The sequence below is a fragment of the Fukomys damarensis genome, unplaced genomic scaffold (genome assembly GCF_012274545.1).
Source record: "Fukomys damarensis isolate Sample0158 unplaced genomic scaffold, DMR_v1.0_HiC HiC_scaffold_22, whole genome shotgun sequence".
Taxonomy (NCBI): domain Eukaryota; kingdom Metazoa; phylum Chordata; class Mammalia; order Rodentia; family Bathyergidae; genus Fukomys; species Fukomys damarensis.
In genome coordinates, this window is record NW_022900934.1 from 23529324 (window position 1) to 23554595 (window position 25272).

Consider the following 25272-nt stretch of genomic DNA (forward strand, 5'->3'; position numbering starts at 1 on the left):
GATTAACAGGGCCAGGGATTTAGTGCAGTGGCACTGTGACTGCCTCACAAGTGCAAGGTCCTGAGTTCAATCCCTGTTACTAAAAAAACACAAACAAACAAACAAAAATTAACAAGTGTTGCTGTCTCCTTCCTCTTATTTCTGTAATAAATTATATGTATTATGTAGCACTGAACCTATTGGTCCTTAAGCATCTCAGGTTGCTGGTCCTAGCTTCTCTAGTTAGATTATTAGCCCCCAGAAGATAAATATATAATATATATTATAATATGTTACATTGTATACTGTATATAAAACATACACATTATAATATAGAAATATTAAATGAAGATAAAATATTTGCAACTTTAAATGTACTTTTTAGTAAATTTACAGTGTGCTGCCCCATCACTACTATCTAATTCCAAAACATTTTCATCACTTTAGAAAGAAACCTTGTGCCCATTAACAGCCACTCCCTCTTCTCTTTCCATAGCCCCTGTAAACCACTGCTTTACTTTCTCTCTGTATGGGTTTACCTACTCTGGGCATTTTGTGTAAGTGGAATAAGTAATATGCAGCCTTTTATTTTGTCTCCTTTTCCTTAGCATAATGTTTTCAAGGTTCATATTGTGGCATGTTTCAGTATTTCATTCCTTTTTATCAATAGTCTTTTGTTTTAAAACGCCACATTTTGTTAAGTATTGACATTTGGATTGTTGCCACTTTTTATCTTTTATGAATAATGCTGCTGTGAATATTTTTGTAACAGTTTTTATCTGAACATTTTCAAATCTCTTGGGGATTGCTGTATGTTACTCATGTTACTGCATGAGGTATTCTCATATTATATCTTTTATCAAGTGATTTGAATTCCTAGCATTATATCCCGCCTTCATTTGTTCATTATGAAATACCATTCTCACAATATGTAGTTTTAATCACATCCTCATGCTGCCACCAAATAAACATTTCAACCCACCGTTTCAGACAGTAATAAGGAGGGACCATGGGTATAATGGGAGGAGTTTTGGCCAGCTTGGCCACTTTCTGCATGAGCTTGAGTAAGTCAGATCACCTCACCTCTCTGGGGAGGTGAGTTAGATGATTTCTACATTCTCTTTGACTTAACATTCAGCAACTCTGTGAAAGTCTGAAAAGCTAGCCTTGTGTTAAATCCCAGAGCTTGTGTTCTGTTTTTTTAGCAGTTCATCATTCTCTGTCTGATTCCTGTTCCCAGACACAAACAAGGTTTTACCCATCTATCCATCCATTTTATTGTGGCCTGCTAGCTTCCAAACTATGCTAAGCACTGAATGACTGAGAAGAATGACTGAGACATTGTCTTTAATGCCTTAGACTAGTAGGAGAAGACAAACATGCAAACAGATAATTACAATACTAAGAAATTACAGTGTTTTGAAATTACTGAGGCTACTCAGAGAGGAGCTCAGGGTAGATGACATTTGCTTTACATCTTTTTGGATATGTGGGTGTTTACTAGAAAAGAAGAGCATTCTGGGCCCAGTGTGGAGTCAGAGAGTGGTGTGCGAAGACAGAGCATGTTTGATTTCTTTTGGTGGCTTTTTAAAATTTTTAAATTTTGCGACAGAGTCTGGCTAAATTACCCAGGTTGGCCTTGAACTTGTGATGCTCCTACCACATTTTCCCCTGTTTTTTTAAGGATATTTTACACTCAGACTTCTGAGTAAGGGTATTCACTAAACAGTTGAGGAGGCTTGGTCAAGATGTGGGTTTTCTCCACGACACTGGCTCCATTTGAACTCTTGCAAATGCCGTCTTGTCCCTCTAAGGATTTTAGTTACATAAAATACGAGTATTCGGAATGTAAAATTTTACCATATGATCAGCACAGCCCAAATTAAATTTCTAATGTTTGACTAGAAACATACATGGAAGGCTTTGTTTTTAACTGCCCCTTCCCAGCCCCCCAGCCTTCGTGAGGAGTCATTGTACAGCTCTTTCCATGGTCACTGTTCTCTTCCCTTTTACTGGAGGGCAAAACTAGGGCAGAGAAATAATTTTTACTCACTTCTGAAAGGTTACAGTAATAAAGAAACTCTTGTTAACATCAGAGGACATTGCAGCCAAGAGTTTTCACAGTCTGGCATTGTTTATTTTACATGTAATTTGGAACCTTCTGCACTCTTAAAATATTGGCACAAAAGTGTTTTAACTCTTGCAGTACCTCACTGTAGGCTGCAGTGGTGTGGTGTCAGTGGGGCAGCGGGGCTCTGGAGAGCCCATTGCCTTTTCCTGTAGGAAAAAAGATGGGATAAGTGTGTATGTGTGCATGGAGTGTGGGTGCGTGTACCTGCATATGTGTATGCACTTCTCTGCATTGAGAATTAAGAACTTTATCTGTCCTGATAAACTTGCATGCTTTCCTTCATCAAACAGTAAGAATGATATAACAATCCTATTTTCTTTTTTGCCACGACTGCCAGAAAGTGCAGAGCTTCCTTATTTAGATATTTCGATAGAATTATTCATTTTCCCCTTGATCTGTAGCACACACACACACTATTATTTAACTCTTTTCTTTGATTTCGTCTGGTTTGAGATGCATTCTCTATGTGGGCCAAACTCTGTGGTAGGTGTTTTGCAAACATCATTTCATTTACTCTACAAATTACATTGACATAGAGCTGAATGCCCAGAGGCAGAAAAGTTAAAGCACCTGCCTGTGGCCACTATAGTAAAGCACAAGACCAGGTCTGACTGATTGCAAAACCTTTGCACTTTTGGCCATAACAGAAACTTTTTTATTTTAAACCAATTTGAACTTTATTTTGTGAAGTAGATAGAATATGAGTAATAAAGAGTGAACAAACTAATGAACCAACCTATCTATTGATAGAAACACAAGTCATGTATCTTACAGGAAATAATTAGTAGCTGACTCAGAGGGTTTTTGTTGTTATTAGGTTGAAATGAAGATTGATAGACAATTATAGAAAGATGCCATAAATTAACAGGAAGAATGTTAAACTGAGAATTAGGCTTCTTTAGTTCTAGGCTCAACTTTGCTGCTGGAGTTCTCCTTTCTCCACCTGAGATGCTGTGGGCTTGAAATAGAGCTGCTTATTAACCTGGCCCTTGCTAAGACCCAGGTATTCCCCACAGCTGGCTATGTTCTCTGTAACCTGTCTGGCCTGAGGACTGACCTGCTGCCCCGTAAACTCTCCTTCCTCGCACTTTCTTCCTTAGCCTTCAAAATGGAGCTTTGGCAAAGCAGGCACAAAGTGAGCTCTGCAGAATTGTCACCCAGCTGTGCCCTTCTTCAGAGATCTCCAGCAGAGGGCTCCTTCCCCTGCAGGATTTTGGCTCTGAGCAAAGGATGTGGTACTGCATTTACACTGTGGCCACCATACCTGCTCGTGTGCAGGCTGCAGGACCTTCTGTTAAAGCCAGCCAGAGGATCCTGTACCTCAAGTGCTGATCCATTTTCGGTGCCCTCCAAAGGAAGAAGGAGGGCTAAAGACTTTCAGCTTTTCTTTGCCCACACAGAACTTTGTTCCCTTTTGGAAGATATACCGGCCTGTGCTTCTTAACCTGCAGATTTGTCTCTAGGGCGGAGAATCCAGATTGATATGTGTATGCGCAATTTTGGGCCAGGGAAACAGGCCATTTTCCCCCAAATCTAGTGAAGACTCCTGTGAGTTTTTTGTTATCTGCCTCTAAGATGTGGGCAATCAGTGCTAGAAAATCCAGAGGCCAGCTCTCAGTTTAAAAAGCAGTTGCTTCCTATCACATGGACTCTGCAGACTTCATTCTCATCCAGCCACAATGTGGCCTTGAGGCTCTGGTTAAATCTCTTCACCTCTTCCTGCCTCCATTTATTCCACTGTAAGTCACAACAATATGACTTGCACATATTGGGCACTGATAAATGAGAGCTCTTAGGGCTATATGTGGACTTTTTCAGTAGCATGTCACATAAGCATAAAGGAGGTATCTACATCTAATTCTACATATCTTTCATGCCTCACTGGACTCTTGTTTTCTGTAAGACAGATCTTGCCTTTTATCTTTCTAACTTCTGGTCAGCCCTGCCTAGGTCAGGCACGAAGCAGGCATGCAGCTGCTAATTGGCTCAATCCAACAGAATGACTTGGGCAGAGCATGCTGGCCATGAATGCTGTAATTTCTCCATATGTAACTGGGGAAAAAAAATAGCCCCTTATTTTGGTGCCTTTGAGGACACTTTAAAACACTATGTGTAAAGTGTCTAGAGCTCTTTGAAAGGAGGGTACTAGGGAAATTAATGGTGTTTTTTGCTGTTCTTGGGAAAGCCCTTTGTGGTTCCCAGTGAATAAATTACTTGGAGTGAGTTTTCTAACACCTACTCAGCTCTCTTCACTTTTTTTTTTTTTAATAACTGTCAGCTATAATGCTTCTTTGCTCATGACTTATAAAGAGATGTGTGTGTGTGTGTGTTTGTGTGTGTGTGTGTGTGTGTGTGTTGGACTTTTGACTCCTTCCCAGGAGAAACATTTCTATCAGAGTAATAAAAGGTGCAAACTGTGTGGCTCCTTTTCTAGGCATTGAGCAGTTGAGTGGCTGAGTTTAAGAAGCTGCAGACTTATGGTATGTGCCTGGTTTTGTCCCATTAAGTGCTCAGTGGCCTTCTAAGTGTCTCCCATTGTACTTCTTCTTCTTTTTTTTTTTTTTTTTTTGAGATAGCGTCTCACTAAGTAGTTGAGACTGACCTGGAACTCACTATGTAGCCCAGCTGGTCTCAACTCACAGCGATCCTCCTGCCTGAGCCTCCCGAGTGCTGGGATTACAGGTGTGTACCACCATGCCCGGCTCCATTCTATTTCTTTTCAACCCAGGTCTATCCCCTTTGGGTTTCAAATGAACCCTGTTGTCTTTGGCATCTTGAGTATATATATTTATAGCTATTTCCATTCTCTTTCAAAGACAGAAGGTATTTATCATCTGTTATGCTTTACAGATCCAAGATGAATCACCTCAAAGAAGAACCTCTTTTTGGGGAAGGAGGGTTCACTTTTCCCCTTTCTCATACAGCACAGTGTTACAGAGCAGTGAAGTATGTGGAGCTTTTCATTTTCCTTCCCTCGTGGTCCCAGTTGCCCTACACTGCCATAAAGAGCTCATTCACTGCCTGTCATGTGAGGGCATTGCCTTAGGATACAGAACAGACCAAAATACAGTCTTGTCCTCCAGAAATTTATGGTGAAGACTCTAGTAAGCATTCCTGGTTCTGCTCCTGAGCAGTGTCCTGCCTTCACATCAGTGCTTGCCAGCTTTTAGCAGCAGCAGACTGCCAACCTGTCCCCACGTTTGCATACCATACGCAGTGTGGTATATAAATTGCTTGTCTTAGAGACCTTGAATGACAGGATTAGGGCAGTATCACCAAATGTCCATCTCTCGATCTCTGTATTTTTTTATTTCTTTTGCTTCTAGTTTCCCCTCTTCCTCTTTCTAGAACTGTTTCTTGTTTACAGGTATAGCCGCAGCAATTAGAGCCGTGGTCACTGCTTGGTTAGCATTGAATATACATTTGATGAAGGCATTATAGAATACTTTCCTCTAGATCCAGTAGCATTGTTAATTTGATGAGTCTGTTAAGGATTATTTCATTCATTTATTCAAGGAACATTGTTGTTCCTCACCACATTCTAATCTCTTAATGCTGTTGGTAGGGCCAGGGATTTAGCTCAGTGGCCTGCCTTGTATGCGCAAGGACCCGAGTTCGATTCCCTGGTACCAAAAAAATAAAAAAATAAACAAATGCTGTTGGTAGAGAGTATATTTGAGGGAATTGTCCTTACAGGGCTTGCAATCTAGTTTATGCCAAGAAAAGAAAAAAGTTGAATCTTTCCTTGGTTCAGTTCCAAACTAAATAGATGAACAAGTAAGGTATAAGTTTACCTGCTGTTTTGTATTGCTTTTTTTATAGGCTAGAGCAGGGCTGAGTGTGAAGGGAGGATGGAGCAGGAAAGTAGGCAAGCTCCAGATGCCAAGAAGACAGATTGAGACCTCCAGGGCCCCACATCTAAGTGAGGGGTATAGAAGTCAGGGGTGGATTCGTAACCTATTTTCCAAGGCAGTGTCACAGAGTAGTTGAGGGAACTTGGGCACAAAAGCCAGATTGTTTGGACTCAGATCCCACCTCAGCCATGTGACCTTTGGTGAGGTACTTAATCTCTATGCCTCAGATTCTAGTTTATCACTTTCCATTCTGCAGCATTGTGAGGGTTGTGAATTATCATGCATTGTGAGGGTTATGTGAATTTTCATATGTGAGGCTCTTCAAGTAATGCCTGAGTTAGATAAATACCTCATTACAATTAATTCTCTTACTTATTGTTAAACATTTTCTCCTTGCACATTAATGTAAAAAGAAACAAGAAGGCAAGATTGCATAGTTTTGATGGAAAACTTAAGGCTTAGACTGATTTGATTTCCAGAGTCACAAGGCAAGGAGATGATTCCTGGGGCCTAACACTATACTTAAACTCCATTGTATTTCTTAAGCCTGAGTTGGAACTTGAATATAGACCACCGAAGAAATGTATATAATGGACACAGCGTTCTAGCAGTTTTTCTCTTTCCTTTGGATGAAGTGCCCTTTTAAGAATATTTTACTGAAAAGAAAAAAAAAGGACAAAAGAGAATTATTCTTAGAAATGAGGCCTTGTTGCTCACAATGCCTGGTGTCAGTTCCATGATAGGGGCATCTGAACCTTACTCCTTGCCTCTCTGCCATTCCTTACCAAGTAATCTTATCCCTGATACTCAGGCTGCACTTCAGCCATTCTCAGGATACTCCTACAGGATTCTAGAAGCCATCGATTGAATGGCAAGTCTGTTTGAGTATTAAAAGAATGTTGTCCCAGCATTGAGAAGGCTGAGGTAGGAGACACAGTTGAGCCCAGGAGTTTCAGACATGCTGCCTAAGACCACTTTAAATAGCACAGTGAAATTCCATCTCAAAAAAACAACAAACAAAAGAATGTTGAGGTAGGAATCAGAAGACCTTCTTTCTGTGAATATCTTGGCCATTTGTTAGCCCTGTGATAATTAGGCAAGCCGCAGGACTTTTCTGAGCCTTTGTTCTCCTCATCTCTACAACAGGGAACCACCACTGTCTGAGATTACCACTGGCTCCGTATTTTTGAAACTGTACAGCTCTGAGAGTAAGCAGAGAGGCTAAACGGTGGAAGACAAGCATGGAAAGCGATGGAAATGTCTGTCTTACTGACCTGCTTTGCCCAGGTGGAGTCACCAGTTCAATCACAGGAGCCATTTGGTTTATTGTTGTGACCCCACCTTCTTCACTCCCTGTTGCTGAAGAAGGCAGGGCAGTTAGATAAAGGAACTAGGAATCTCAGTATGGGAAGGAGCTAGATTTTGGATCCTCTAAGAAAATACTGCCATCCAGGTGGCATATACCTGTTTCAGTATCGCTGATGAGTAAGACACTGAGGCCAATAATCTCAGTATTGCCTTTAGGTTTTCTAGGTTGTTTAGGTCCTCAGCATCTATGACAAGTGGCATTGCCTCAGCTCCATTAGCAAAGAACTCGATAACTTGTTGATTATTTGACTTATATGTCTGTGTTTCGTAGGGTTGGGGAACAAACATCCTATAGTTTTCTCCTGTATTCAATCTGCCTACATTTAATAGAAAATCATTTTTTAAAAAAGTTGCCTGCAGCTTTTCTGCACTCATAAATGCAGCCTGGAGGCTCAGAGTTCAGTTAGGAGCCTGTTAGTGTGCCAGCATCTTCTCCCCATCAGTAATCAGACCTCATGGGTACGGGTAGAACACAGAGGACTGAGGATGACATACTGATGTGGGTGAAGAAATTACTGAAGGAGGCTCAGGCTCCTAGGTCGTGGTGTGTTATAGCCCTGCTCCCCTGGAGACGCCTGCTGGGCTCAAGCTAAATACACATCTTGCACCTATTACATCTTATCCAAGTAAGATTTTCCATTACCACAAAACATAGGAGACATTAAGGGCACAGTGATTGCTAAAAGTCTCAAGACTGGTTGTCTACACTCAATGCTGCTAGGGTCAGGAAGTCTTCAGTATATGATTGCATATAATTGTTGCATTCTTTCTTCACCTTCTATTTTTGCTTTCTTCGGTGAGGCCTGATTATGTGCAAGTCACAGCCTCACCTTTCTCCTCCATATTCATGTGATAACATGATCCTCTTGCTCCCGCTGTAGGCATTTCTTTTGAACAGACTTCCTCTTCTTTATTCTTAGAGCCACTTAGCTTGAGTCAATTCCTTTCCATCTCTCGTCTTGCCTCTGTTCTTTCCCTCCAGCTCCAGGGTCTGTACTTAAAGGGTTACTTTTCACAAGTAAACCTGTTTATGTAACTTTCCTGTTCTTAGAACTCTTCCTTGTCTTCCTTCAAGTAGCATTTAGAACCATTTGCAGGTAGTGCAAACTGCCTTTCAGACTCTGGCTTTTGCTTCTACCCACCGTGAAATCTTTGGACAAACTTTCCCCTGAAAATATTGTATCCGTTCTTCTTTCTGTGGCTTTGCATATACCACTTTTTTTTTTTTTTACCTCCAGCACATATGCGATATTTAAAATTAATAGGTACTCATTATGTCCTTATGAAACATGTACTGGTCTATGCTGAATTCTGTACCCTAGATGGCTGGTGGTTTAACAAGGAATATAAGTTATTCCATAGTACTAAAGTGTAGACTGAGTGTCATAAGAGAGGCTCTAATAAGTGTATGGTTAATCACAGATTGAAATAACCTGTCTGGGAAGAACTGTTTGTAATAGAAATTTTCTTTTATTGTGGTACAGTGTACATTACATTGCTTATCATTTTAACCATTTGTAAATATGCAGTTCAGTAGCATTAAGTACATTCACAATATTGTATAGCCATCATCACTATCTATACCTAAGACTTTTTCATCATTCCCAATAAAAACTCCATCCATTAAATAATACTTCCTCCACTTCTCCCTCTCCTCAGCCTCTGGGAGCTGCTGTTCTACTTTGTGTCTCTGTGAATGCCTATTTTGAGTACTTCATATACTGTAAGAGCAAGCAGACAACATTTGTCCTTCTTTGACCTATTTCACTAGGTATAAGTTTGTCAAGTCCCATCTACTTTATAGTACACAGTATATGAAACTGCATGGCTTTTCTTGCTAAATAGTATCACATCGTATTATGTACCACATTTTGTCTTTCCATTCGTCAGTGAGTGGACACTTGGGTCATTTCTACCTTCTGGCTGTTGTGAATGATGCAGCTGTGAACATTGGTATATAAGGATCTGTTCCAGTTCCCACTTGCATTCTTTTTGGATATATAACTTAGAAGTAGTATGGCTGGGTCATAGGGCAGTTCTTTGTTTAACCTTTTGAGAAAGCACCAAACTGTTTTCCACAGTGGCTGTACCATTTTACATTCCCTCAGTGATACATGAGGGTCCCAGCTTTTCTACAGGGTTGCCAACGCTTATTTTTCCTTTAAATTCCAGCCATCTTTGTAGATGTCAATTAGGTAACTGTCCTTTAGTTTGCTTTGACTGTTGGCAATTGGGGATTTCTTATAAACTATTTTTACTTTCCAAATCTTATATTTCACAACAGAAAAACTAAAACCTAACCAAAATTTTCATGTATAGCATGTAACTTGTTATTAGGGTATAAGGCCATTCTTAAACTTAGATAAATAAAAACACACTAGGAAACTTTCCTGTTATTTTTCCATTGTACTTATTATAAAACAGGCAGGGATAAAAGGTTGGTTAATGTTTAATCTAATTATAGTACTTCCTACTAGAGTTTGGTGATTATTATCCTGTTAGGGTAACCTGGACAGTTGCAGAGGTTTGGTTTTCTTTTGTTTTAGATTTTGAGGCAGAGTCTCACAATGTAGTTCAGGCTGGCCATGAACTCACTATATAGCCTGAGCTGGCCTCAAACTCATGATGAACTTCCTGCCTCAGCCTCCTGAGTGCTGGGATTAGCCTGGCTGTTGTTTGGTGTTTTGATTTGTTTTGGTTTTGGTTTCGGGGTTTTTCTGTTTTGTTTTGGATTGGCTTTGGGTTTTTTTGTTTTGTTTTGTGTGTTTGTTTGTTTTGCTGTATTGAGAATTGAACCCCGTACCTCACAAATGCTAGGCAAGCACTCTACAACTGAAAAACCCCAGTCCTTTTAATTAAATAAATTTATTTATTCATTTGTTCATTTTTTAAGGCATTGAATCCAGGGCCTTTTTTTTTTTTTTTTAATTTTGAGACAGGGTTTCACCAAATTGTCCCGGCTGGGTTTGGATTTGTGAACCTCCTGCCTCAGCCTACTGAGTAGCTGGGATTACTAGCATGTGTTGCCATGCCCACTACAAAATTCTTCCTCTGTTTAGTCGGAAGCTTTCCTCTTTACTTCAAACTTTGGTATAAGTATGTTGACTCAAAGTCTGAAACTCCAACAAGTGGTAGTAAAGGAGCTGGAGGTCATCTAGAGACTTTAGATTGATTTGAGCGGGTGTGGAGTTTCAGAGGCCGTTTGAGGACAGATTAAAACAACAAGAAATGGGCCTCCTCAGCTAGAGTAGAGTTGTGTTTGAAAAACATTAAAACAGCAGCAGCATGTACAAACTTGCCATACTTGAGGAGCTTTCAAGTACTGTATGTGGACACCCAATACTGTAAGAGGTGATTGTGGCAAAAACAGATCAACTCATTCTAGTAATGTGTGCAGAGCATTGTTCCACCTTTGCCCTCAAAGCTCACATAGTAATGCAGAGAGAGAGAGAGAGAGAGAGAGAGAGAGAGAGAGAGAGAGTGTGTGTGTGTGCGTGCCTGTTTGTCTGTTTATAAACAGTTCATTAGAGTAGTATAGTAAGTGTTCCTGATGGAAGTATTAAAACTTGTGTAAAGGAAAAAGCAACTAGCTTTGACAAGATTTGAAAAGCTTCACAAAACAATTAGTGATGCCTTTTCTATAAAATGAGGACAATAACAACTCCTTAAAGGATTACTGTGAAGACTAAAGAGCTAACATACAAAAAAACTTTTAGTACAGTTTCCGACACATGGCAAATATTCAATAAATGTGAGCTGATTTAGTTTTTAATGAATTGATGAATAATATTAAATCCACTGACTGAGCAACAGAAACTGACTTCAGTGAATTTAAGGAAACAGAAATTTACAGGAAGGTAACTAGGGATTGAAGAATGGAAAGGAGAGTTTAACAATAGCCCTCAGGAGGAAAGACGAAGGGGCAGCCAAGGGAGTTTAGTATATAAACAGGAACTTAAGAGACTTTGTGGGATGGCCCAACTTTAGCTGTATTTTATCTTTGGTTGTCGCTGCTCAGAAGAGTCTGAGTAGTCTGGGCTGTGTACCTATCTCTGTGAGGGGAAGGGGTTTCAAGCTCAGCAGCCTTCCAACTCATGTGGAAAGAAAAGTGGGTCAGACTTAAGGAAAGGCAGAGGGCAGGGTTGGGGAGAAGAGAGGAAGATAGAAGACCATGGGGTGGGGGGGATGAGAAGAGAGAATAAATAGGAAGGAATCATGTCAGATTGCATCTGGACACTTCCGAGGTCCACTGATCCATTCAGGCTGATGATGGAAGCAACCAGGCCAGCCCACAGAACAGCCTTTGGATGTTTCTGTTGGCCGCAGAATACCAGTGCCAGCTCTGGTATTCTTTAATGAAATGTCTCCATTTTTTCCATGCTTCATTCTTTTCTTTCTCTTTTTTTTTGTTTGTTTTTGTTTTTTGAGACAAAGTCTCCCTATGCAGTTCAGGCTGGCCTCACACTAAGAGGATCCTCCTGCTTGAGCCTCCTGTGTACTGGAATTACGGATATGTACCACCACACCTGGCTCCGTTCATTTTTAAGTATAGTAGCTAAAAGAAAGACTTTTAGCATTACTATAATAGGGGAAAGAAAAACTTTTAACCTTTACATGTAGTTTTTCCCTTAATAAACCCAATTATGATTACCATTTCAACATTCCTAATAGTTTATATTGAGAGATTTGCTTTGGGAATCCTATTATGCCTACAGGGGCAAACCTTTAATACCTCCTGTTATTTAAATACACTGGATTTAGGGACTAGCCCTCTAAGTTATAAATCCCAGCATGCAGGGCCTGATTTGAGGGCAAGTCACTTGACAGTTTTGAGCCTCTGCTTCCTTGCTTATGGAATCGGGACAACAGTAGCATTTAGGCTGAGCTCCTGGAAGGCAGGCAGGCTAATAGTTGTGAGGCACAGATAAGAAGATCATAAATGGGAGAACAATGTCAGATCATGAGCGTACGGATTTTAATGGAAAGCTGCAGGGTTACTTCCTGTAGAACTCTGTACAATCAGCACAGTGCATGACACTTCTAGACCAGGTGTTGACTCTTTCCCCGGAGTAAGCATGATATTTGCCACACAGGATTCACTCAGAAGCTTCCAGAAATCAAAGTAGGTTATAGCTATTGTTTTCCCTTGATTTATATGTTCTGACATAGAAGAAGATTACTCTTGTAGGATAGTCTGTTCTTCCTAGGAGTGCTAATGGATTTGTGGGTGTGTTGGAGTGTTTGTCAATTAGACAATGACTGCAGTTTCCAAAAACAGATACTTTTTTGTGTGTGTGCTTGATTTGCTATTTAATGAAACTGGAAAGGACTATAGTTTGTGATCATTGGGAAATTAAGGTGGCTGGTTCTGCAGTTCTGCCCAGCAACCATGTAACTTGTTTTTCAGGACATTATCAGCCTATGTGGGTTTTGGTTTTGGTTTTGATTTTTTGAGACAGCGTCTTGCTGTTCAAACTGGTTTGAACAGTTCAGGCTGGTTTCAAACTCATGGTGATCCTACTGCCTCAGCCTCCTGAGTACTGGGATTACAGGCATGCACCACCATGCCTGGCAGGCTGTGTGGATTTTTAATATGTACTGATAGGTCACAGCAGCAAAGCTGGAATTTTAGAAACAACTAAATAAGAAAAAAAATAAGTAAGAGGTTTTTTTGTTTTGGTACCAGGGATCGAACTCACCTCCTTGCACTTGCCAGGTAGACAGCAGAACTACTGAGCTAAATCCCCGGCCCTTGTTTGTTTGTTTTGAGACAGGGTCTCACTTTGTAGCCCAGGCTGGTTTTGAACTTTCAGAGATCCTCCAGCCTTCGCCTTGTAATTGCTGGGATCATAGGTTTGCACCACCACACCTGGAAGGTTTTTTTTAAAGCTTCTTTTCATATGCCAAGCTTCTCTAGTGCACTAAAAATTTGAGATGATTTTTTAAACTGGACTTTTAAAAGGATCATCTCATACCTTATTTAGGTTGGCCTTTCATCATTTACTCAAATGTTTGGTTCATTTTCTAAAAAGGGAAGAAGAAATTGAAATTACACATCTGTCATGTTTTATAATTTTTCCTTTTCTTCTTGGTATTAACAGTTTTCTCTGGAACTGCATTCTGTGTCCACAGGCACATATAATCACACGCACAGAGTTTTGTTTGTATTTTTTGATCATTGATGAAAGACCTTCAATAAATATATTAGTCAGAATGCAAGTAAGTTACATGTATCCTTTTGTATATGGTCTCTCCAAGTCCCCTTTCTCACTGTTCTACCTACTTTGCTTCGTTTTTATGTATCCCCTATGATATCCCATGGAGAGTTAATTTCACCATTACATTTATAGACTAGCTAATAGTGCAGCCTAGAGTCCAGTGATGGCAAACCTCTTAGACCTTTCAATGGTACAAACAACCTGCAGCAGCACGTGTGCCCTAGGCTCGCCACCATAGCACATGCGGTTGATACTATGGACTGTTGACGATGCATTACTGTCTACTAAAAATGACTGAAAACATTGCCAGCTATATCTTGGGTTGTATTGTTGCCCTGTGATGCATTTGATATATTCCTTTGGCTTCAGGGAGCAACTCTAGCCACCCTTTATCATTAATTCCTTCCAACAGATTTTTAGCCCGCTGCTGTTAACATCTTTGTGTTAAGCTGGTAACCTTAATACTTTATTCTTACCTTCGTGCTGATCAGTTTTTGTTTTTCATACCAACCTTCTTCCATTCTCCATCCCCTCACCATAATTATACCTTTCTGACCTTCACCCCTAGTTTTCCTAGGAGCTTTCCTGGGATATATTGGGGGTGTCTGGTGATTACGTGGACCCATGTTGGGGGTCCCAAGACCATGTTGCACTTTTTTTCATGTGTGTGCATGGTTGTGCTGGGGATTGAACCAGAGCCTTGTCCATTCTAAGCAGGTGCTCCACCACTGTGTTAGACCCCCAGCTCACATTAGTACTTTTTAGTTCTGCCTCTACAGATAACCTGAGATGTGGGGCATATGAAAGGGCAGCCACACTTTATGGGGTTTGTGCCAACATAGATAATCATTGGAGTTGGATTGCTTTATGCTATAATTTTTTTTTTTTTGATAAGGTCTTGTTATGTACTTCAGGCCAGCCTTGAACTGACTGTAGGCCAAAGTAGCCTCAAACTCATGGGTGGCAGGATTACATGAGTGCTCAACCACACCCAGCTATGCAATAATCTTCACTCTAGTAGCTGTTTGTTGTTTGTTTTTTTATTTGAGTCAGGGTCTAGCTATGTAGTTCAGATTGGCCTTGAACTGAGTACTCACAGTGAGTCTTCTGCTTTAACCTTCTGAGTGCTGGGATTATGGGCATTTGCCCCCATGACCCTTGACTCCAGTGTTTCTAGCTGTGTAGCTTTAACTTTTCCCACATATCAATTTCCTCTTTGAAGTGGATATAATGGGGCTGGGGATTTAGCTCAGTGGTTCCACCGCCTGCCTCACAACCTCAAGGTCCCGAGTTCGATCCCTAGTACAGAGAGAGAGGGAGGGAGGGAGGGGGAGAGAGAGAGAGGAGAGAGAGAAAGACAGACAATACAAATTTCATAGATTCATCAGAGGGGATTAAGTGAGCTAATATGCAGAAAGCTCTTGGCATAGTTCTTGGCACTTGACAAACAGTCAATTATGAGACACTTTTGTAGTACCTGTAATGGGAGAGAAGAGAAGCTCTGTAGAGAATGTAATATGTGAGATAGATCTTAGAAGATAAGAAAGAGTTTCTGGAGTCGAGGATTCCCAGCTGGAGAAGGCACAGGGTTGCCTGTGCCAGGAGATGAATGAAAGTGGGCAGGCAAGAGGAGGCGAAGCAGGAAAGATGACCAGGAGCAGCTCACAGAAGAGTGAGAGCTTGGTCTCCCATTAGGCCCTATATCTGCATAGTCTGGTTCCTCCGTTAAGCAGTCACATAAATGTTTTTAACAGCCACAATGGTGGAGAAAGGAAAGAGAGCAGTGATTTGGCCTCAGATGAACTGGCATCTCTTTAAAGCTAATATTCCTCCTTGAAAATACTACGTTAATTAAACATGCTGCTTGCAAGATTCGTTATTGCCTGTGCTCCCCGTTGGTTGTCTCATTCATTAATCTGCTGATGAGTAACCCTGAACTCTTGCACCCCCCTTTTGCATTCCCTTTTTAATATATTGTGCTGTTCCCCCGGGACATAAACTCCAGGACCTGTCCCTGGCCTGCTCATGTTTGTTTTCTTTGCCCCTTGTGCCTGCCTCTGCTATAACATTTGTAGTATGTGTTAAGTAATCCTTAAGGTAACATTTTTATTATGTCATAAAAAGTGCATGGCAAATATATTATAACTCATGGACTTTGTTTAAAAATGAACGGATAATTTATTGAGTGTGTTACATGAGCCTTCTCCCCTCCCCATTTCAGCAGAGACCTGCTGCTCATTTAGCCTCGTCTCCTATTGAGTGCTCCCACCCTGTGACATCCTGGGCAAGCAGAGCCATGGTTGGCTAGAAATGACATCATAGTTTATGTACTCCATAAAAATTTAATTAAGTCATTACAGGAATTGCAGTCATCATTTAACCCTCTGATTTCTTCTGTTTAGCTTATTATTAAACATTCAGTAATACCAGTTGTGAATCCTGGTGGCTTATAAAATATCTGCATGAATTTTAATAGCTTAAATAAATGGGAAAATATGAGTAACTGATATAAAAGGAACTTTTCCCATGTGGTTGTACAGTATGTATGGGTTTTTATAAAAGCAAAGCATTATGGAAAGGATAAGTCTTTATAAGAAAATGGCCCAACTCTATCTGGGAGGAGTTTCTCTTCTGTTGGGGGCATCTGTGCATTCACAGGAAGGGTGCTCCATATAGGATGATCTGGCACTGGGGAATCAGGAAACCTTCACACCAGCTCACAAGCTGATGTGAAGGAGTAAAACCCAATAAGGGCTCACCAAAGAGTATGTCCAGCTCCTCTTGGTTGCTGCCTGGCTGGAAGGGCCCAGTGGGTTGAGTCCAGTAATGGAGGGAACTGTTGTCATTTACCCTCACCTGTTGCCTGCAGATCCTCTGTCTGCACTGATTGAGGTTCCACTCTCTTCCAGGAAGGGCCCTTTTTCATGAGCTAATCCAGTGCGGGTGATGATATCTGAAAACCATTCCTGGCTAAGGTAGCTTGCCGTCATTCAACTAGAGGTTGAGAGCTTACAGGTCACTGGAGTTAGTCAGGAGGCAGAGGGGACTTGCTAATAAGGAGCTCCACTTCGTTCTTCCTGGGCAGCAGCCAGCCAGGATGCAGGTGCATCCCAAGAGAAAAAATGAGTTTGTACATATTTGGCCCTTGCTGGAAGGCAAGAACTGATTATAAATGTGTTGGTGATCTTTGGAAATACCCTGCAGATGATGAAGTAGGAAAAGTATTTGCCCAGAAATTGGATTCTGATCCTGGCTCTGACAGTAACTTGGTGTGACCTTGGACAAGTCTCTTCCTCCTTTTAGACCCTCAGTTCACCATTTCCTCGGGGATCTGTGAGCGCTATTTCAGCTATAGAGCTTATGGCATGATGCCGCAGGAAGCTCGCTCTACTGAGGCAGCTTCGGTGAATGCTTTCCTTGGAGAGGTGCTCCTGCCTTAGTGTTTGACACCCCTGATGTCATGCTTTTGTGGCTCTGGTCTTTCTCTCAGTTAGGAGAACAACTGGTGTGGGAGTAGAGAGAGCCCAAAATGGTTCCCAAGAGGTCTGTGTTGAAGCCTCACATGACAGAAGGGATAAACTCCCTCTGGCTTATTTCTTGACTCTTCTTTCAGTCCAACCCAGATGGAAGATGGTTTTGATGGATGTTTGGCAGTATATGCTTCTGAAATTTCAGAAACATCGGAGATGTTCAACAACAAAAAGCCCCAAAACAAGCGTTGTCGTTGGACATAGGTTAGGAATGGTGCCCTTGTAAGGATTCAGGTAGCATGCCTGTCCTATCCCCTGCTGTAGGCCAGGCCCTGGACCAGGTGTTGGAGTGCTGTGATTAATCAGTCAGAGTACCTGTACTCTTGAGTGGTTCCCAAACTGGTGAGAGAGGCAGGCCTTTAAGTGACTTTAAACCATGTTTTGTACCTAGGGGAGAAGCTTGCATGGAGTTGTGGGAACACAAAAGATAGATGGTTGTTGTGTTCTAGGTTACCCCCCCCATCTACCACCAATTTCACATTTTCCAGCCTTTGAGCTTCACAATTCTGTTTTCATTTTTGAAAATTATCCATGACCATAAACTATTGGAACTGGTTTTAGTTTTATATAAACAAACCAGAAGGTATTACTCATAATTCCTTGCATTTGTAGAGTACTGTGCAGTTTATCAAGGCTTTCAGCATATGTTGTTAAATTAGTGAGTGGATACATAACTAACTTATTGGCTCTTGAAGACAGCCTTGTGTCTGGGGCATTTAAAAGGCAACAAAATAGGCTCAGAAAGGTTATTTGACTTGCTTGATAACATCTTGTACCTAGAAGAACTATGGCTTGATCCCAGGTTTTCTGGCTAAATTTTTTTACTTTTCTGCTCTTCTTCAGAGACTAGTTATGAACCACAAGATTAAATCACTTAGTATTTAAATTACAATCCAAAGTAAAATTATCCTCTGGGATGCAGGAACCTGTGGAATATAAGGAGCATGGACTTCGGATTCAGAATGATCTGGATGCTGATCTCAACTTTATCACTAGTTTGCTGTGTGATCCAGACTCACCTCCCTGAGTCTCTCAGTCAGCCAGTCGCCTACAGGTGACTAACATGTCTACCTCTCTGAGTTCTGGTGCAGGTTAGAGGAGATGATGTCCATAAAGCACTTGACCCCTTGCGAGTGCTCGATAAATGTAAATGATGGTGGGTGTGGATGTAGAGAGGGTTGTTAAGCACAAGTCTTATTCTCCATAGAAAGTTCAAAATAATGTTTGGCATTTTCTAAAACCTGTCGGGTTAAATAGTGAGTCTTTACTCTGTGTTTTGTCCTGCCCTGGGCTTTCTGCTGGGATCCCAGAGAAGATTAAACTTTGGATCGTGCAGCATATGGAAATTTGCTCAAAGGTCGACATTTCTTTTGAAGATGAACCATACTTCAGGCTCTGCAGGTGCTCCTGCCCGTTACCTAAGAGGAGTCTACCAGGGTTTCCACAATCTCACAGGAACTGAATTTCTAAAAGCCATCTCAGCGTGCAGTCTGACTACTTCTGAGTTGCTCCTCTCATTCTTCCTGCTCTTCTGCTTTGTCTTCCCACTTCTGACAACTTCCTTCTTTTTGTCTTTCCACAACAAGCTCTTTGGAGCAGCCCTTGAGACATTTGCCAACCTAATGTCAGCATAGCTTCCCAGGGGTCCTCCCTGTTCACCCTCCCCAGTGCTCCCCATGTGTCCTTTTTCCGGCTGTTCACCTCCGCACACCTCATTCCCTCCATCTCAGATGCTCTCTCCTCAGTCTTCCCCTCTCCTGTTAGACTCTTCTCCCAGTTCCGCTTAAGGATTATTTCCTAGAGCACCTTTTGCCCACACTGAAATTCACTTGTTTCCTAGCACATTCGGAATAGGGTTTGAGGCAGTAAGTTACAGTAATTTTAAAATGTTTGTTTGTTTGTTTATTGTGGTACTGGGGATTTAATCCAGGGGCTTCTGAGCTACATCCCCAGCCATTTTTATTTTTATTTGAGACAGGGTTTCACTAAGTCACTATGTTGCCCAGGCTGGGCTTGAATTTAGGATCTTTCTGCTCCAGCCTCCCAGAGTGCTGGGATTACAGGCATCTACTACATGCTCAGTTGCAGCAATTTGTATAAATGCCTATTTTCCCACACTAGACTATGGACTGCTTTGACTGGAACACTATTTCTTATGCTTGCCTTCATAGCATCCAGCACAAAAACAGACATGTAGCTGGACATCAATTAATTAAACTAACTGCATTGTGTAGTTTGAGACAAAAATCTAAAAGAAGTTGGCAAATCAGTGAGAATCTTGACAGATGCGGGAATTGGGAATGAACTGGCAGTTTGACTTGTAAGAGTTTCTTTCTCTTTGTTCTTTTAAGTCTGCAACAACTTGGAGCCAAAGAACCTACTTTTTGGTTTTTTCCTTTCTTTAATACCTTTGTTTTTGCTCTTTGTTTTTGTAGGTTAATCCCTATGTCCTGAAGAAGAACATGATCCTCATGACAAATAATTTCTATGCAGCAATCTTGGGATATGATGAGGTAAGATCATTTGCCAAGCCTTAGGCATGACAATGGCTCCTCGAACAAAGACATTTGATAATAGCATCTGAAGGAAGCGTCCAGGACTATCGTTACTCTATGCATTATACATGATGGCTTGATATGTACTTCTGTTTTCTCTGACTAGTTTGCTAGTATTTGGGAGAGCACTACATAATGTGGTCAGATCATTCAACAAGTCAGCATTTGTTGAGTGCCTGCTGGGTGCTGGATAGAGCGACAAAGGCAAATCACTGTCTCAGCCCCAGCTGCTCCCCGAGAGAGGAAGACATTGACATGTAAACAGCAGAATCTGCCAGGCAAATTACACACGTCTTTGGCTTTAAGTGTAAAAGCAATACATATTCATTTAAAAAGTTCATAACACTACACAGGTGGTTGAAATGAAAACTAGAAGGCCCAGGGCTGGGTATACACTGATAAAATTCTTGCTTGTGTGAGGCTCTGAGTTTGACCAAGAAAGAGAGGTGGAGGGATAGGGGAGAGGGAGAGGGAAGGAGGAGGAAAGGAGAGGGGCGGGGAAAAGGAAAAGAGAAGAAGGGAGGAAAGGCAGGGATGGGGGGGCCTGTTTGCTTCCCTGCCCTAGAATAAAACTTCACTCCTAGTTTATTGGTTGTCCTTCAGATGTTACTTGCGCATAGACATGCATCTGGTTTTTCCTTCATTATGCAAATGGGAATTGTGCTATGTGTACACTATTCTTTGACTTGCTTTTTGTTCACTGAACAGTGTATCTTGAGAGTTCTTCCACTTCATAACATATAGATCCATCTCATCTTTTGTATTGTAAAATATATCTGTATAACAGCTGAGTTTGGTGACACACGCCTGTGATCTCTGCACTCTGGAGGCAGAGAGAGGCAGGAGGATCAGTGGAAGTTTGAGGCCAGCCTGGGCAACGTAGTTAGCTCAAGGCCAGCCTGAACTACATAATGAGACCCTGTCTCCAAAACAAAACATAGTTAAATTGATAAATTTTGTGTGTGTATGTATATTCTTTTGTTTCCATCTTCCTAAACTGAATGAACATTAACTCCCCATGCTCTCCTTTCCCCTGCCTCTGGCAGCCATTATTTTCCCCCAGCTTCATCTGTGTTCACCCAGGTTGTGGTGTACATAGTCTGTGAATATATTCCCAGCCCCTGGCAAACATCATTTTCCTATTTGTCTCTATAAAAAAAATTTTTTTTTGAAACTGGGAATTGAACTGAGGACCTTGCGCTTGCAAGGCAGGCAGTGGCACCACTGAGCTAAACCCCTGGCCCCCAGTATCTGTTCTTTTGTGACTGGCTTGTATCACTTAGCATGATCTCAACAGGGTTCATCCATGTTTTGGTATTTACATTGGGAACGTATTGGTGAATCTGATATTTACATTGACTGATTACATTTTGATTTGAGAAACCTTACAGTGTATAAAGTAATGAGGCCTAGCATTGAAGAAGTACAACTCTGTATTGGCATTTGTTTGTGGTCTCTATTGCAGCTGTGGGTTCAGTTGACTCTGTGATGAGGATTACTAAAAGGGTGTTGGATGTGTCTGCTCTCCATCCCCCATCCCAGGCCCTTCTGGCAGAGCCATTGGACGTGCACGTTCCCCATCACAAGAATCTCACAAGAAGAGTGCTTTTCAGATTGCTCGATTCCTCAGTACCTCTGAAGCTTCCAGTTCAGTGGGAGTTCTGCCCGGTGCTTCACCAGGCACCCCGGGTGACACTTAAGAGAGGGAAGTTTGGAAATATGCTAATTGCATGGGACATATTTCTAGAAGTATCGGTGCTGCTTTGGCCTTGTGCCCCAAAGTTTCTGATTTAATTGGTGTGGGTAGGTATCTGTAATTGTAAAAGATCTCAGGTAATTTAAATATGTAATTCCAGAACAGTTTTTCTTAAATTTTTTTGGTACCGGGGATCGAACTCGGGTCCTTGTGCTTGCGAGGCAGGCAGCAGAACCACTGAGCTAATTCCCCGGCCCGAAATGAAATATTTTTGTCTATTACGTTTGGGGAGGAACCTTCTTTTTATTTTTTTTCTTCTTAAATGTTTGAAATGACCAACAAAAATCTAGATTTGGATTCAGTGAGTCTGGAATGGGGTCCTAGATTTTGCATTCTGCAGACCATTTTTGGAGTCAAAAGGGTCTAGAGGTATCCAATACTAGCTGCGTGCCATTATTTTTACTTAAATTAAGTAAAATTTAAAATTCAGTTCCTCATTTGTGGTGGTCATAATTCAGGCACACGTTGACTACATATGGCTAGACACCTCTGCACACAGCTACATCCAGACACAGAGCATCCTTCATCACGGAAAGTTCTCTTAGACAGCACTGTTCCACAGCAGTCTTTTCCTACACTCTTGCTTGGGTTGTTTCCCCTCCCTGGACACTGTTGGAGCCTTCCTGTTTTTCTGTCGTGAGGCTCAAACTGAAATATGGAATATGGAATTGAGGTCTTCCCATTGTTACATGTGCTTGCTACCTTTATTTCCTCTTGCCTACCTTTGAAGACTGGCCTTAAACTCACAGTGATCCTTCTGCTTTAGCCTCTCAAGTGCTGGGATTACAGGAGTGCATCACCATGCCCAGCTCTCCTCTCCATTTTTAAAGCCCACTTCTCTCTCTTTTTTTCTTTTTTTGGGATTGAACTTGGGACCTTGTGCTTGCGAGGCAGGCAGTGGAATCACTGAGCTAAATCCCCAGCCCCAAAAGCCCACTTTTCCACACAGCTTTCCATGACCTCTCTCGGTCTCTTGTGTTTTTTTCTCCACATTTCAATTCCCATCCATTCTTCTGTCCATTTAACAGATTGGGAATATTGGTGAACCACGCAAGCAGGGTCAGTTTCTTTCCCACTCAACTTACCTTTCAGTTGAGAGACAGAGAGTAAACAAGCAAATAAATGTCTAATTACGAAGAGTGTAGTGATGGAGAATAACGGGAGTGACTTAGTATGGTGGGGGAGGTCTCTCTGTAGAATGAGGAGAGTAATGCATAGCTTGTGGTCTCACCAAGAAGTTTAGCATTTGTTCACTCTCACGTTTGTCCCTTCCACTAGATTGCAGGCTCCTTGAGAGCTGAGCCCACATGAGTGTGATTCTGTGTTCCTAGCATCACGCTAAGCACATAGTGTTAAATGTGTCTTCATTGAGTGAAACTCTGCCATTCTACACCCAACTCATAGCCAGGCCCTCTAGCTCCAGGACAGTCCTTCCTCTCAGTTACTCTCACACCAGAGGTTTTCATTTCCTGAAAGATGCTTCTTGTGTCATAAGTGAAAGTGAGTAGGCACCTATTACATTGTCGCAGAATTGGCTTGCAACCTAATGTTTGGCTTCCCCGTAACCTTTTTCCTTTTCTACTTTCTTAGTTTGAAATTTGCACTCTTAGACTCCCATTAATTTCCACTGAGTTAGTAGCAGTCTGATGGAAAGAAGGCTACAGCTGGATTTGGTTATTGATTTGGTCATTTTCAGTGCACTCACATCGTGTGCCAGGGATTGTGTTGTGCCCAGAGCTAGGCGATCACCATCCTCTGACCTCAGCAGGGCAGACTGGTTCCACTTCCATTATGGTTGGCACGTTACCCTCTGAACCTCCATACTGATCTTTCAGACTGGGTTAAGGATATCTGTGCCATATGTAGTCTCGGAGCCAGCTGTGTGGAGGAGCCTGGCGGTCCCAAGTGGGCAGGTCATTCACACTGTTGGGTCTGACTATTCTGTGACTCCTGCTTATGGATTTGCCCCATCCCTGCCATCTCACCCACCACTGAGGTTGCCTATTTGGAAAAGGCCATGGTGACCAGGTTTTTCTTATCCCGCGCTCTGTGACATTCTTTGGGTCCCTGTGACCCCCTTGCCCACTCATATTCCTTCCCGTATCATGCCCACGGGTTGCTCTCAGCAGCACCCCAGCCTGTGCCCAGGGCACTGCAGACACTGGCAGGCTTTTATTTAGCACAGAGCTTGGTGAATGGTGAGGTGCCGGAGCTTGTCCTTGGCCCTCATTGCCCTCTGCTGGGGGAGGCTGGGTTTTCCTGACTCAGCCATGGGGCCCGAACAGTCTTCAGCCGTGGGACCATGCGGGAATTTAGCAGAGGGTGTCTGGGAAAGGGGAATGCTTTTCAACCAAATTGTCAGCTCCCCACACTGGACATGGCCCTTCCTGGCAGCAGGCCTCATATATCACAGTGCCCAGGAGCCCAGACCATGGCATAGGCAGAACAGATGCTCTTATGTCTGTGTAGTGTTTACAGAGCCTTCCATACCCATTGTCTCTTGACAGCAACCCGGTTGGATATGATTATTATATTTGTTTAACTCATGAGAAACTGAAGCTCAGGAACGGTTAATGGCTTTTCAGGGGCCACACGCCATCAAGTGCCAGAGCTGGCATCTGAACCTAGGCTGTCTGGCTCCCAGATACCACTGTTGTCTCTACTGTATCCACAGCTGCCAGCCGAAGTATGCCCTTAGTTCTTGTAGCCAAGATAGTACACTTTAAAGTGCCTTTATACATCTGTCTCTGTGTGTGTGTGTGTGTGTGTGTGTGTGCGCGCGCGCGTGTGGTTCTAGGGATTAAACCTAGGGCCTCACCCATGCTAGGCAAACACTACCTCTCAGCCTTACCCCCAGCTCACATTATCTTATTTTCATAATTTCAGGATGCTGTAGGCGAAACAAGTATTTTCATCTCTTTCTAGTAGCTGAGAAGTCCAAGACTCAAGTTTAGCCACCACCAGTGAGTGGCAGTGACAGCGCTAGGACTTGATCCAGCCTTCTGACTCTCCAAGTCAGCACCTCGGTTCTGCTACCTTGGACAGAGCACACTACCAAGGCAGAGCAACTTCTTGAGGCCTTTCCCTTGTTGCTCTCACTCTTCCCTCCCCTAGAGACCTGAGCTAGAAAATGGCTGTAATTAGCCTCTGTGGCATTCAGGCTTCCCAATAGAGTTCCCTGTACCAGGAGGAGGCACTGTCAGTCATGGACATGTGCAGGCTCTGAACATTTCCCTTGGTGGCCCTCTGAGGCCCTTAGTGATCCTGCTGAACAGCCTGTTCCTCTCCTAAGGCAGTGGCTGGACCAATCATGACCAGCCCAGAGACAGGCAACAGTGAAAGAAGGGTACCTGGCTCTTTCCCAAAGAGCTGGCTGCCTTGCAAATATGTGTCTGTGAACCAGTTGAGAAGGAGCAGTCCACACCCACCTCCATTGCTGGGGAAGTGGACCCTCATGCCTTGTGGATGGCAGCAGAAGCACTGCTGCTCCATTTCTCTTCTTGGCCTCCCAGACTTTGCCTGGGCCAGGTGCATTGCAGTAGAGAAGAAGAAACCATGACTGGGAGCGTTGACCAGACATGGACGAGTCCCAACTCTGCATCACTGCAGCCGCTGACTTGGTCCCTCTGGGTCCGTGTTCTTCCTCTATATAAAGTGAAGGTGTGGACAAGGCACGGAGGCACACACCTGTAATCCCAGCATTCTGGAACCGAAGAAGGAGGATGGCCACAAGTCCAAGACCAGGCCGGGCTATAAAGTGTGACCTTGTCTCGGAACCCTCCCTCACACACAAAAAAAGGATTTAGATCACATGTTCTTGTAACGCTTTCCACTTGTACAACTGGAAAGTTGTACATTTAGCAGTACTGTGGATTGAACTC

At 42.4% G+C, this 25272-nt stretch overlaps 1 protein-coding gene across 4 annotated transcripts in view; it reads left to right on the top strand.

The window, feature by feature from the left end:
* The window catches only part of LOC104873340 (ubiquinol-cytochrome-c reductase complex assembly factor 1), a 96469-nt gene that overhangs the window by 66765 nt on the left and 4432 nt on the right, over positions 1-25272 (top strand). The window contains exons 7-8 of one of the 4 annotated variants that reach the window (XM_010639950.3): positions 19516-19593; positions 21178-21521. In XM_010639950.3, the coding sequence (XP_010638252.1) occupies positions 19516-19593; positions 21178-21429 (330 nt within the window). In that variant the 3' untranslated portion in view covers positions 21430-21521. Of the gene's footprint in view, positions 1-19515; positions 19594-21177; positions 21522-25272 lie in introns of those variants that run through there. The other 3 variants (XM_010639949.2, XM_010639946.3, XM_010639947.3) reach the window with 3 other exon arrangements.